This window comes from Phocoena sinus, chromosome 18 (assembly GCF_008692025.1).
Source record: "Phocoena sinus isolate mPhoSin1 chromosome 18, mPhoSin1.pri, whole genome shotgun sequence".
Taxonomy (NCBI): Eukaryota; Metazoa; Chordata; class Mammalia; order Artiodactyla; family Phocoenidae; genus Phocoena; species Phocoena sinus.
In genome coordinates, this window is record NC_045780.1 from 23752398 (window position 1) to 23767618 (window position 15221).

At 37.4% G+C, this 15221-nt stretch overlaps 1 protein-coding gene across 2 annotated transcripts in view; it reads right to left on the reverse strand.

The window, feature by feature from the left end:
* The window catches only part of DNAJC15 (DnaJ heat shock protein family (Hsp40) member C15), a 72486-nt gene that overhangs the window by 42622 nt on the left and 14643 nt on the right, over positions 1 to 15221 (reverse strand). For both annotated transcript variants that reach the window (XR_004346729.1, XM_032611664.1), the window contains exons 2-3: positions 3559 to 3610; positions 1197 to 1270 (exon numbers count right to left, since the gene is read on the reverse strand). Coding sequence is in view for 1 of the 2 variants with exons in the window: in XM_032611664.1 (XP_032467555.1) it covers positions 1197 to 1270; positions 3559 to 3610 (126 nt within the window). In the remaining variant the exon portion in view is untranslated. The remainder of the gene's footprint in view (positions 1 to 1196; positions 1271 to 3558; positions 3611 to 15221) is intronic.

Genomic DNA, 15221 nt, shown 5'->3' on the forward strand with positions numbered 1-15221 from the left:
GAGGCCTTCCTGGACCTATCTAATATAGATTCCTCTCTCCTGTTAAAGAATCAATCTCTTACACTGATTTAGTTCTCTAAAGAAAACTAAACTTCTACCTTCAACACCTCTACATATTATATATCTTATTTATTTGTTAATTGTTTCCACTAAAAAGTAAACTCCTAGAGGGCAGTGTCTTTGTCTGGTTCATGACTACCTCCCACTCCCCACAATAATGTCCAGTATATAGTAGGTGCTTAATGAACATTTATTGAATGAATGCTAAATACCTATTAATACTTTAGCCAAATAAAATATAAACAGGAAAACAGAAAATAAACACATGCTCCCTCTAATCACAGACATGCATTTATAAGTCTGCAAAATCACTTGCAGTTCTTTTGACCCCGAGTTTAATTATCTGTCATAATATAGTATGTCATCCTTTGAAAGCGTGGTTATTGTTCATGACTAACTAAGCCTCACAAGCCTATAATGCCTTTGCTAAAACAAGCCATTCATTCTCAAATTGCTGTAAGCCAAGCTGATCTATCCCAGATCTTCTGTTTCCCAGAAATCAATGTTTATGTTGTACTGCTTCAGTGAGTTTTCTTTGCATGGTCTCTAGTGGTCACAAACCACAGTTCACCCAGTTCACCACACTATAGCTTTTTAGATACCTACTATCATTCATCTTTTACTTATATTCAGCTCAGCAGAGTAGCTGTAATGCTGGTAGATGAATGTATAAGCCCTATAGGTTTCAAGGTTGGAATCATATAATTTTATGTTTGAGATAGCCAGGTGTGGTGGTATGAGGGAACTAGTTTCAAATGTGAAGATGAAATAAACTTTTGGGTAAGCTCCATCAGGACAGGCACCATGTCTGTTTTGTTCACCAGCTATGCCTAGCCCCTGGCACAGGACAATCACTAAATGAATACTAATTAAACAAGGAAAATAAATTACCTCAAAGTTGATGTAATACTACTAAAAGGAATACGATAATTAAAAGTCAAAGTCAGGAATAAGTTTAGATATAAAATAACATGACCAAGAAACTTAAAAGAAACTAAATCAATAAAGTAAAGTTGCCAATGATACAAACATTTGTATGAAAATCCAAAACATTTTCCTGAATTACTATCAATAATGGCACATAAACAAAAATCAAAGCAAGGTTAGATTTCTAACTAAAGCCATTTTTAACTTACAGGAGTTGAAATCTTCTTTGCAGTTTCTGTGATTACTTGTCCTAGAGGTTTCCAGATTTGAAATGTGTAGCGACCTAAATAGTAACAGGAATAAAAGCAAATATATTTTCTATAATGAAAGCCAACACCCACAAAGTGCTCACCACAGTATTTATTGTTTACTTTATATATGTTATTTTAATACCTATCTCAAAATCTACCTGAAAGACAGTCACATTTTTTCAAATTTCTAATTTATTAAATGGAGGACAGATTTCATTTTAATATAATTTTCATAGCTACTAAATTAAGCTTTAGTTCATAATTATAAAATTAGAAAATTTCAATGGTTATGTATAAAATCCTACTTTTATACAATGTTACAGGTCATAAAAACAATAACACCCTAGTACTCAATTTCTCACTGAGGATGACTACTCTCCTAAAAGCTTCTTTTATTTTAGTGCTTTCCTTTCTTAGGCATCCTAATAATCAAAACTCCTCTGAGTCTGGACAACTAAGTATCAACAGCAAAACAGGTCCTAAATTGTTTTGAGGGCATAGAACAAGAATAAAATATTATCTGGCTAATTTACCTTTTGTACCCTAATCAGAATGTGTGTCTACTTATACTAGGGTCTCTTTTCCCAAAGCTCTGCTAGAAAACCAGTTACGACCCTCTGAACTTAAATTCAATTTCTAACCATAACATTATTTGCAAATCAAGATTTCTACTGGGAAAGTTCAACTACATAGATGTTTTATAAGAAGTAACCTGTCTAAACATACTGTCATTCCTGTGCAAACAACATGTTACAGGGAAAAACAAAGGATGCTAGACATAGGAAGATGTGAAGTAGCCAATCTAAGTAGGAGATAAAAAGCTCTTGAGATCAAGTAGAACATTAAATAATGTAAAATTAAATGAAGCTGAAACCCTAACTCATCTAAATCTCTTATATAAATATCAACTTCCATTTGATTCTACAACAGTATAAAATCTGGCTTTTAAAGTGCCTTAAAATTCCTTCAAAACCACAATCATGCAATCTCAATGTAAAAAAGCAATTAAAGGCTTCAAGAAGTGACATCTGGACATTTACTTTAACTATAGAGGAGAATATCTAGTTCCAATAGTCTAGGGGTACTTTCTCCTAAATTCTACTCTTCAGTCGTATTTGACCCTGAAAGAGAACTGCCTGCTATTAATATTCTAGTTAGTAAACTGAATTTGGCAACAGAGTAGTATGTATAGAATACATACACCAATTCTTCTCATTGTAGAAACAAGACCTTGGCAAAAGTATATCTTTCTCTAATTTCAAATAAAAATCTTACATTTGAATTTGAAATAACTATGCCTATTCTGCTACAGTAATTAATATAAAAATTGCTTTATGTTTATGGGCAAGTTTGTCAGAATTCCTTTTCAGACATGATACTCTTCTCATGAAACCTGAGTAAGTAGTTAACTATAGTTATATGAGACACAAGACTTTGACAGTACAAGAACCAAGAGAATCTGAACCACTGATCTTCCTGATTTTAAAGTTCTTACTGGTAAGGTGCTTTAAACAGAGTTGTGTGGAATTAAATATTATACAAAACAAAACAAAATCTTTTATGTCTCTTTTTCTATTGGATCTCACTGCATATAACCACAATGGAATGTAGCTCCACCTAAAAAGAAGATCCAATTAACAAGATCAAATCCATGGAACTTAAGAGACACAAATGCTAAATGAAAAATGTAAACCTTTATCAACAAGGAAATGCTCTCAGATTAACATTTAATTAGAGAATAGCTATGCAATTTAAAACTATAAATTAATGGTTAGAAGAGACAGCAATTTTACTTTAAATCTTTATTCTTTCTAAAAAGATTTTGGCAGTAAAAGAAGTTCTCCTGGGTTTGTCAAAGAAATTACACCAACATGTTAAAATGAACGATAAATATACTATAAAGAATGGCTACGCTCATCAGAAAGAACTGACAGCTCAGAAAATGTGTATTCTTATCGGCAAGAAAAAAATACGGGAGAATAAAAGAGCCCCATTATCACTTACACTGCTTCATATTAAAGAGATTTTATTTTTTAATAGTACACTATAGCTCAAACTAAAAAAATGGGAGGAAGATCAATTATTATTGGGGCTAGTTCTCCTAGCTTTTGTATTGTTAATTTCCTTCACTACAAAGTTTATCTAGATTTTGCTGTGCTGACAAATCTTCAGTGACTATAAATGTTGCAAAGAATGGGAACGTATGCCTTAAAATCAAAATCCTCAGAATACTAAGAGCCTTCTCATGAATCACTATAGAAGCTACTTGGAAATATTTCTCCTGCAACATTTATTAATATATATCCTTTATTTATCTTACCTGCAAATCCAAGAGCTGCAATACCCAGTCCCACAGCTATCAAACTTCTTGCCTATGGAGGAAAAAATGATTATCACTTATAGTGTTACATACTGGGTTTTTAAAGTAAATCATTTAAAATAATGAGAATAATTATGATTAATAACACATTTTCCTCAAGCTCTGTGGTGTAGAATTTTTTTTAATCTTCAGGATTACAGCTAATTTTCAGTGAATTAAAATAATTCTAGATTTCATTTAATTTCCATGTATTTGAATTTGTTCTAATCAAGAGCTTTTATGTTACCTATTGCTAAAATGTTTTCTATAGACTATTCTTAATAGTGGGTTTAATGTATTTATCTTCTATAAAGCTAAAAGGTAAATATTTCCTCCTCATTTACATATGCAATGCTCAATGGACTCTGCTATATTTAAAAAACTTGATAAAATGTATCCATGTTTAGAAAAGAAGTCAAACTGTGAAAAATTAGTAAAAGTGATGAATAACTTAAGAGCTAGCTTATTTCTACCTTTCTTGACCAATGTAAAAATTTTACAGTAAGAGCCAAGAATTCAGAGTTTAAAGTTATGAGCTCATCCTGATAAATTTTAAATTAGTTATATACTCCATATCAGTCTATGCTTTTCTCCTGAACCACCTTGGGAAAATATTTGTCACAACAGAAAAAGGTTTTATGTAGCAAAGATCAACGGTTGCCCCCCAAGATCCATTTTCCCCTTCTTCTACAGGATCAAAATTCCTATTTTTAGCCAGACACATATTTCCAAGCCCCGCCTTAGACTTAGGTACAGCTATGTTTACTAAGTGTTGGCTTATAAGATATAAGCAGAGTGGTGTGTGCAGCCTCAGAGAAGTCCTTCATGGGACGGTAGAATGTCCTTCTCCCTTTCCATTCCTCCTTCCTGCTGGCTGCAATGTAGACATTATACCAGGAGCTGCCATGTCGGATAAGGGAGGAAGAACAATGAGATGAAAGGAGACCGCATCCTGGATGATCATGTAGCTGCCACAGCACCCCTGGACTGCTTCTATTTACATGAGATAAAAATAAAATTGTCTTCCTAAGATACTACTACTATTTTCAGTTTTCAGGTACTTGCAGCCAAATCAAATTTTGATGGAATCAGAATTAAGGAGAGACACTACAGAAACAGTTTCTGTCTGATTAGTGGTGAAAGAGGCAAACCCATAAGATCCAAAAACTAAAAAAAAAGCTACAGTAATCTCACTAGGGAACAGAATGGAGTCATTTGACAACAGTACAAAAGAAATCGTAAGATGGAGACTGAGACTAGATGGATGGTAAAACCGAAAAGCCCTATAGCCATCAGTTTTCAAGTTCTGTAAGGAATGCAAATCTTAGGAAATCAAAGCCCCAAGTCTTCAAGAGGAGACTCTATAAGGATAAACATCAAGACACAAAGGCCAACTGTATGAACGTGCTCTAACTTTAACACCCAGTAACTCTCTCTTAGAAGTCTAGAGCTCTTCATAGACAAGATGAGGGAAGTTCATCTAGGTTTCCCCTCCTCAGTTCCAGTTCCTTTTTTTTAAAGAGTTAGACTTTTTTTTTTTAATAAATTTATTTATTTATTTTGCTTCACTGAGTCTTCGTTGCTGCACATGGGCTTTCTCTAGTTCTGGTGAGCGGGATCTACTCTTCGCTGCAGCGTGCGGGCTTCTCACTGCGGTGGCTTCTCTTATTGCGGAGCACAGGCTCTAGGCGTGTGGGCTTCAGTAGTTGTGGCATGTGGGCTCAGTAGTTGTGGCTCACAGGTTCTAGACTGCATGCTCAGTAGTTGTGGTACACAGGCTTAGTTGCTCTGCAGCAGGTGGGATCTTCCTGGACCAGGGTTGGAACCCGTGTCTCCTGCATTGGCAGGTGGATTCTTAACCACTGCGCCACCAGGGAAGTCCTCAGCTCCAGTTCTAAGATTCACCTTTTCACCAGGCAGAGCACTAGGGCAATCTCAGTAAGGGAAGATTCTTACCCTGGCAGAGAAGGACAAGCCTAGAGCTAGCTAGCAAGAGGCCAAACAGTCTTTGAGGTTCCCTTCAGGTTGTCTAGATGTAATTACTCCTGAACTGAAGGGAAATGAGTATTGATTTCAAGAAGATGTTCTGTTGAGGTATATTTTTGCCATTTTCTAGAGCTTCCCAGGGGCTACATATTTTGAGTTTTCCAGTCTTATTTTCCATTGGTTCACTTTAAGGATCCTCAGTCCAACCAAAGTACTCAACTGGGGCTTCCCTGGTGGCACAGTGGTTAAGAATCCACCTGCCAATGCATGGGACACGGGTTCGAGCCCTGGTCTGGGAAGATCCCACATGCCACAGAGCAACAAAGCCTGTGCACCACAACTACTGAGCCTGCGAGCCACAACTACTGAGCCAGGGCACCACAACTACTGAAGCCCATGCGCCTAGAGCCCATGCTCTGCATCAAGAGAAGCCACTGCAATGAGAAGCCTGCGCACCGCAACGAAGAGTAGCCCCCGCCCACCGCAACTAGACAAAGCCTGCACGCAGCAATGAAGACCCAACTCAGTCATAAATAAATAAATTTATTTTTTAAAAAGTACTCAACTGTTTTCATGTGTGAATTTATTTTCCTTCCTCATAAACTTGTTCATTCTTTCATCTGACCAGAAATATTTATCTTTGCTATCAAGATCTGACGTATTCTTAATATTTCAGCTTGAACCAGCCACAGAATGGGAGAAGTCATTTGCAACACATAACGATGAGCACATGCCCCAAAATACAGAGAATTCCTCCACATTAAAAAGACAGATGGGGCTTCCCTGGTGGCGCAGTGGTTGAGAGTCCGCCTGCTGATGAAGGCGACACGGGTTCGTGCCCCGGTCCGGGAAGATCCCACATGCCGCAGAGCGGCTGGGCCCATGCGCCATGGCCGCTGAGCCTGCGCGTCCGGAGCCTGTGCTCCGCAACGGGAGAGGCCACAACAGTGAGAGGCCCGCGTAGCGCAAAAGAAAAAAAAAAAAGACAGATGATCCAGTAGAAAATGAACAAAAGAGTCCAGGGGGATCTCCCTGGTGGGTCCAGTGGTAAAGAATCCACCTTCCAATACAGGAGACATGGGTTTGATCCCTGGTAGGGGAACTAAGATCCCACATGCCAGGGCAACTAAGCCCACGTGCCACATCAAAGAGCCCACATGCTGCAATGAAAGATCCCACATGCCACATCGAAGATCCCGTGTGTCACAACTAAGACCCAACACAGCCGTAAATAAATAAATAAATAAAATATTAAAAAAAAAAAAAAGAGTAGGTCAGGGACTTCATAGAAAAAATCTAAATGGCTAATAAACATATGAATACTAACAATAAACACCAAACCAAAATGTTGTAGAAATATTAATACAAGAATATAAAGATCTCTGGCCTTTGTGAAATTTGTTCTATCCACCGATGCATCAAGCACCAAGCAATAATATCTACACTTCTAGGGTTATTCTGAGGATAATATTAATAACATAGGTAAAGGACTTAGCACAGTGGCTTGGCACATAGTAAACAGGCAGTAAACGTGAACCACTTTAATGTTATCAATAAGAATAACTAGCTATTAGGAATGTAAGTGGTGTAACAGAAATACGAACAATGTTTCATAAACTCTTAAATTTGTCCAAGTAAAAGACAACTCACAGAAGTGGTTTTTGAGGTAGGCCGTGGAAAATGAATTGGTCTTCTCTAGGTTAGATAATCCAAATTTTCACATTTTGAAAAACGCATATTTGAAAAACATAAAGTCTTGAAAAGTTGAGTTATTTTAATTTCACAATTTTATAGGTTGATTACTGCATCATTTTTATTATTCCTACTATTCAAATATATATATATGAGACAAACAGTTGCCTCATTCTGAAGAGATTTTTATGTCAAGGTATTTATATCAGAAACATTAAATCATCAGACATTTGATCATTTTTCACTTTAATCTAACAATACGTAAGGCTCAATTGTGTTTAACAATTAAAAATTCAATTTAATTTAACAAATTAAGTATTGAGTACTCTGATGATTATTCTCCATTTGTCTCTCCAGATTCATTTTCCACCCTTCTCAGAAGACTACATTATCCAGTCCTCACTTGCCCTCTCTCGCTTCTGGTTGGGTTTTGCCAATGAGAGGAAGTGTTGAACAGAACACCATGCACTGGTTACCAATCCCAGAAAAGGACTCTATACATTTCTGCCCATTATATCTTGGTATCAAGGTTGTGAAGGAAAACACAACAGTCAAGCGCTAGGCAGAACAATGATTCACTCACATAGAGAAGAGACAGAGTAAGATCAGCTCCAGTCACGTGCACTAGTCTCATGCGGCTAGTGGCCGCCAGCCAGCTGACAAAGGGAAATTGGCCCACAAGCACCCTCCCTCTCTTTATCCCACACTATCCCTAGAGTCTGAAATACTGAAAGCTGAGGGCAAGCCTGAAACAGGGGACGATAATCCCACAAAGTACAGGTTGTGTGAGCTCCAAGTGTTCCAAGTCCAAGACCCATTCTTACGAGGCCAAGAGGGGTTGAAAGGCTATGCACATGAGACTTTTTCCCAACAGGAAGCATCAGCAGAAAAGCAAAGAGTGGAAGGAGGTAGAAACAATAGTACAACGTATTCCCTGCTATATTTCCTCTTTGGCCATGGCTCTTGTTGAGTGGCTCCTCTTCCATACCTGTAACTCTCACTGGGTTCTGGAGCATAGTTCCCAACCCCTTGCCTCTTTGCCTGAGTGGATAACTGTTTCCAACTGGTGCTAGTCCCTGGGTGATTCATCATCCCTTTTTGGTTACTTTAAACTATGCCCACAACTCTGCAAATAGTCCCTTCATTAAACTATGTTCCAAAAAACCATCCATTACTACCAGGACCCTCAATGATACAAGCATGACTGTACACCAGTCACTATACACAAGGCAAAGGCCTATATCAAATGGGTCCTCTACAGGATGCTAAACATGGTGAGCCTCCAACATTTATGCTAATCTCCCAAAGATCTTTATTTTTAACCTATCGCATTTATTTCACTAATGTATGCTTAGATGTGTTCTGTCTCCTTAAGCTTTTCTAGATAGCAAGAGCTTTTAAAAAAATCTGATGAACTCTATGGATCAACACCTTAGAAAAGCGCAAATATATATATACACCCTAGAAAAGCACAAATATTTTTGTATATAATTTGAGGGAATCCATGGGTTTCCCTGAAGCCCTTCAGCTCACAAACCCCAACATGAGAACCTCTAAGAAATAAATAAATGGGGGGCTTCTCTCATGGCACAGTGGCTGAGAGTCCACCTGCCAATTCAGGGGACACCGGTTGGATCCCTGGTCTGGGAAGATCCCACGTGCCGTGGAGCAGCTAAGCCTGAGTGCCACAACTACCAAGCCTGCATTCTAGAGCCCATGAGCTACAACTACTGAAGCCCACGTGCCTAGAGCCCATGCTCCGCAACAAGAGAAGCCACTGCAATGAGAAGCCCGCGCACTGAAACGAAGAGTAGCCCCTGCTCACCACAACTAGAAAAAGCCCACGTGCAGCAACAAAGACCCAACACAGCCAAAAATAAATAAATTAAATTAATTAATTAAATAAATTTTTTAAAATAAATGTGGACTTCCCTGGTGGCACAGTGGTTAAGAATCTGCCTGCCAATGCAGGGGACGTGAGTTGGATCCTTGGTCCAGGAAGATTCCACGTGCCGCAGAGCAACTAAACCCGTGTGCCACACTACTGAGCCTGCGCTCTAGAGCCTGTGCGCTGCAAGTACTGAAATCCATGCGCCACAACTACTGAAGCCCGCGCACTCTAGGGCCCGTGCTCCACAAGAGAAGCCACTGCAATGAGAAATCCACGCACCGCAACGAAGAGTGGCCCCCACTCGCCACAACTAGAGGAAGCCCACGCGCAGCAATGAAGACCCAACGCAGCCAAAACATATAAGAAAAAAAATTAAAATTAAAAATAAACTAATGCCCACTGAAATAAGAAAGGTGTTTCATTTACTTTGAGTTCCTAGAGCATATCAGAAGATCTGCCATTTATATTTCATTTCTCATTCATTCAACAATAGTACAATAAGAAAAATAATGCTAATGCCAGAATTAATCTCTATTTCTGAAGACTAACTTTATAGAAAGATAAACACTAAATGCCTTGCAACCTTTAAAAACAAACCCAAATTAGGTAGATCACTGGAGCAAATAAGAATGTTCAATAAATGACCCCAAACTGTGCAATCAAGTCTTACTCATCCACACTGAAAATGGACAAAGTATTAGCATAGCTAATCAACAACTCATTTTTTATTGGAATTAAATTACTTATTGGAAGGGGACTGTATCTGATTTACCTCTTTAATAGTATTTTCAATTAATTTGATATTAAAATAGTTTATACCTTTTGAGCATAAACAACTGATAACAAAAATCTATTTGGAAGTAGAACTCAACTTGAAATTTTAAAACTATTATGCGTCCTGCGCTACCAGATTCCTGTACTCTGCAATAAGAATAAAGGTCCTCTGCATGAAGTTTTCTATGGAAATACTGTCAGAGAGATAAGCAAATAAGTTAAAACTTTAACCTCAAATGGTCCAGAATAAGAATATTATTCGTTTCCTAGAGAAAAATATTTATCTACTACCTGTTTTTCAGTCACTAAGAAGTCATTTGTATTTTTTTTTTCAGACACAAATTTAGAGAGCTCTAAAACAACAAATTCCACCAACTCTCCACATACATGAATGACCCAAACAGAAAAAAAAGATCATCTAGTTGCAAATACAGAAGACAGGAAGCACAGGAAAATCCATCTGAAATCTGAGCAAGTAGTTCACACAGAACTCTCAGCCATACCTTTATCTGACCTTAAATTTTTTTAAAGTAAAATAACATCTAAAGCATACTGGGGCTTTAAAAAACAAAAGCCCATGGTTCATTTGGCATAACTGTGTAAATATCAGAGAATTCCATCAACATCTTCTCTATTTGACTATTGTTGAAAAAAATTTCACATATGCTTTATCACTATGCTATTTCACATTTACTTAAACTTCAGTGTTGTACCTTCAGGCTAACAGGATCTATTTTATTTCTTTTATATACGTAACACCATATTTGATCTATGTCAAGCACAATGATGTGCTTCAATTTTTATTCTGAATGTTTTTATAAACAATGATGCTTTAAAACTAAATTGCCAGCAACAGAACAAAAACGACACTGAAAAGACAATTTAAAAGCAAAATGGAGAGTGAGGCATAGTGCTAGTACCATAAGTGCTGTCATTGTCTACCAATTAGGCAATAACCAGGTTAAATGTCTATGATTGCTCATGCAACTAGACTGATATCACGTTACATCTGTGTTTTTACAGAAACTAGGGAAATGGTGCTACTTTTTTGACTTAGGGAAATTAGAATATGGGCTGAAAATAAGACAGGCAGTGTGATTTAAAAAGAAAGATATGTATACACCTGTACTCTGGCCTAAGCTAAAATGGCCATAGGTGTCAAACATATATAGGAGCCAGCAGATGGTAAATGTGGATGCCATACAAGGTATTTTTGTTGTTGTTGTTTTAAACATCCACAAGGCTGCCTTCAGGAAGTTTTAGTTTTGAAACTTTTTCTTTGAAGGTTCAGATGGTTAGAAAAGCAGCTAACACTTTCTAGGCCTGCAGAAGATCTAAATAAATTCTTAGATACATTTTTTTCTATATAAAATTATGCAAGCACGTATTTATAACTAGTTGATCTTTCTATAAAAAAGGTATATATGTGCACATATATACCTAAAAACTAATACAGTTACAAATCAATTAAAAATTCTACCAACTAATTCTTTTACAACTGGTCCAGACCAGTGTTTGGGGAAAGTGGTCTATATAAGAAAAATAGAAAAATTCCATTCACACCAAATTTGGAAATTCAGTTTTTAACAATCTCATTATAGTCACCACAGAAAACAAAGATGATATGTACACATATAACTAATTTATGTGTTATTGGCCAATGTTATTTAGTTAAGTGTTTAAAAATTCATGACAACTTTAGATTATATTTCTCAAAAATGCCAAAAAGCATAGTTTTCACTGCATCCCCTTTGACCATACACAATGCATGAATATTTTAGATTTTAAAATGTCCAAGCATATGTATAATAGCATTGCAGAAATTAACGAACAGTAAATTCCCAGTGAAATCACTGACTGATTTAAAATGGTTGGAGAGTTACCATAACGAATCCTCTGCCTAGGGACTTCCCTGGTGGCACAGTGGTTAAGACTCTGCACTCCCAATGCAGGGGGCCGGGGTTCGATCCCTGGTCAGGGAACTAGCTCCCACATGCATGCCACAGCTTGCCTGCAAGCTGCAACAAAGGAGCCCACGTGCCACAAATAAGACCCGGCGCGACCAAATAAATAAATAGAATAAATAAATAATTATTAAAAAAAAAAGAATCCTCTGCCTAGACTGCTAAAGCTGACCGGAGAAAAGTCTTATGAACACACTACACAGCACCATGACAAAAGTATGGTTTCTGATGGCGGCTGGGCTTTCAAATCCACTCAGTCTCATCATCTCCTTCATCCCTGATTCATGCCATTCCCCATTCCTTTTTGCCCTTACTGTTCTAAATTTTACTTTTTTCATTAGCCTTCATGTTTTTCACCCATGAAGCAAGCATGAACTTCCTCAATCTTCCCGTTCACCCCTGAATGTATAATCCATGTGCTTCAAAGTTAATCAGGCCTGGGCTCCAATTCCAGCTCAACATTTACCAAATCTGCGACCCTAAGCTGATCTCTCTAGGCCCATTTCCTCATCTATAAAATGGGAATGTGGGAATGTGAAAACCTAATCACAGCGTGCTCAAAATGATTTATGAGAAAAGATTATGAAAAATGACCAACGAACTGTGTAAACATGGCAGATGTCTGTTAGTTCTTTCTTCACTCCCACAATTTTACTCTTAATCCTTTCTGTCCTCTGTTCATTCCTCCTGGAAAATCCCTGCTTATTTCAAATAGCTTTAAGGTCACCTCCAGGTAAAATTTACGCCACCCATCTCCTCACTCAAGTAAAACTTTTTAGTGACTCCATGGTACTTAGCAGTTCTATTATAGTACATAGCACATTATTTAATAATGGCTTACCTATTTCAAATCCTTGCTAAAATGTGAGCTTCTGGAGGTAGGGACTGTTTACCTCTTTGGATTTCTGAAATCTAACAAAGTACCTAGTACATAGTAGGTTCTCAAAAGTTAATATAATGAGATGAAAATGATCTTAAGAAGCATCCCCACTATCCAGATGCCTTTTGGAACTTGAATTATTTATGTACTGTATTGGTGTCTGCTAGAGGATGGAATTATGATTGAAATGGGAAAATATAATGGAAAATGATCGTTAAATTTAATCAAGAAATTAACACATAATCATGTCTCAAAATATTCTGGACCAGGTATATATATCCAGAAGTCTCACAGAAGAAAAAGAAAATGAAGTTAAGGGCCTAACGCCAGGTAAATTTCCTTACAAAAATGAGATGCATATAATTCACAGATCCATGTAGAGAAACATGAAGGAGTAACTGAATTGTTAAACAAAGAAAAATAACAAAACTCCAAATAAAAAAAGTCAGGCATTTTTTTCAAGCAGCCATTTGGAGACTCTCCCATCTCTGAGTATTTCAAAGGGATAGACAATAAACAACAGAAATCAGAAAAATATACAACGGAAAGTGACATGTGCTATGAAGAAAATTAAGCAGCCAAAGAATTATGTGTGGGGACTTCCTTGGTGGCACAGTGGTTAAGAATCCACCTGCCAATGCAGGGGACACGGGTTCGAGCCCTGGTCAGGAAAGATCCCATGTGCTGTGGAGCAACTAAGCCCATGCGCCACAACTACTGAAGCCCACGTGCCTAGGGCCCATGCTCTGCAACAAGAGAAGCCACCACAATAAGAAGAATGCACACTGCAACAAAGACTAGCCCCCGCTCGCCGCAACTAGAGAAAGCCCACGTGCATCAACAAAGACCCAACGCAGCCAAAAATAAATAAATAAAAATTAATTAATTAATTAATTTTTTAAAAAGCCAACAAGATTTGTTGAGACCAGATGTGAGGTATAAAAGAAAGAGAAGATGATGAATGGATAAAGAATATGTAGTGCATAGGTACAGTGGAATATTCACCCATAAAGAGAAGGGAAGTCTAGCATTTGTGACAACATAGATGAACCTGGTAGACATTACACAAAGTGAAATAAAACCAAACACAGAGAGACAAATATTGATTGATCTCACATACATGTGGAATCTAAAAAAGTCAAAAATTCATGGAAGCAGAGAGTAGAACAGCAGTTAACAGAGGCTGGGGTGGGAGAAATGGGGTGATGTGGGTCAAAGTTCCTGTAAGATGAATAAGTTTTATACTTGAAATTTGCTAAGAGTAGTAGACCTAAGCTTTCTCACCGTATGTGTACATACATGTGCACAGACGCGTGCACACACACACACACACACACACACATATACACACAGAAGGTAACAATGTGAGGTGACCAATGTGTTAATTAGCTTGAATTATGGTGATCATTTCACAATGTATATGTCTATTAAATCATGTTGTCCACCTTACATATATACAATCTTTATTTGTCAATTATACCTCAGTAAAGCTGGGGGGAAAGAATGTCAAGGTTATTGCCTTACACAACTGGAAGAATGGAGTTCCCTTTTGCTGGGAGGAAAGTCTGTGAGAGGGAGTGGGGCAGAGGGAAGGGCTGTCATAAGTTCCTTTGGTCTTGCTTTTCTAAAAACACGCCACCCTCAGTGTGATAAAACCCAAGCAAAGCTGTACATGAATTCCTAACACCTGGGGAAGAAACTGTCTCATCTACTAATGGAAAAGAAGAATGAGTAGGTTGTCTCAAAATACATACTTTGTTATCTCGCAGTGGCTCAGTCCTCAAGGGTTAATCACAAGCAAATCACTTTCTGCTGAACTCAGTGTTTTATGCTGCCTTATTATTTGGTTCAATTTCTACAAAGAAAGCTATTTGAATTTAAACAGCAAGTGGAAAGGAGAAAAAAGGGAAGGAACAAGAAAGACTGCTTGGCAAATCAGCAGAATTTGAGAAAGAGAGGTAGTGCACATGCAGATCAAAAGAAGGAGAGCAAGGGAATTTATATTCCAGAAAAAGTGTCAGACATGATAAAATGACATTAGGAAGAGAATTTTTACAATTATCCTTCCCTAAAATTTTCAAGCTGGCATGAATGTCCCAGATTTTCATATCTAAATCCACCTGGCCCTTACCATTGCTGTTCCATTGCCAAAAAAAAAGTACACTTGAACTTCTCTCAAAGCACCAATTCTTTAATTAAGTGAAAATTTTAAATTAAGTAAAAAGAAAAAGCAATGTTAACTACATCTTACTTGCTTGACTTTAAAGGCAATTTATTTTAAACCATCGGCAAGCATTAATATCTACAGCATGACTAGAGAGTAAATAAAAGGGCAAACCAAAAACAATCTGAAACAGTAAAACAAAACCCAAAAGCAAACATAATAAGAAACAAGGGGCTTCCCTGGTGGAGCAGTGGTTGAGAGTCCGCCTGCCGA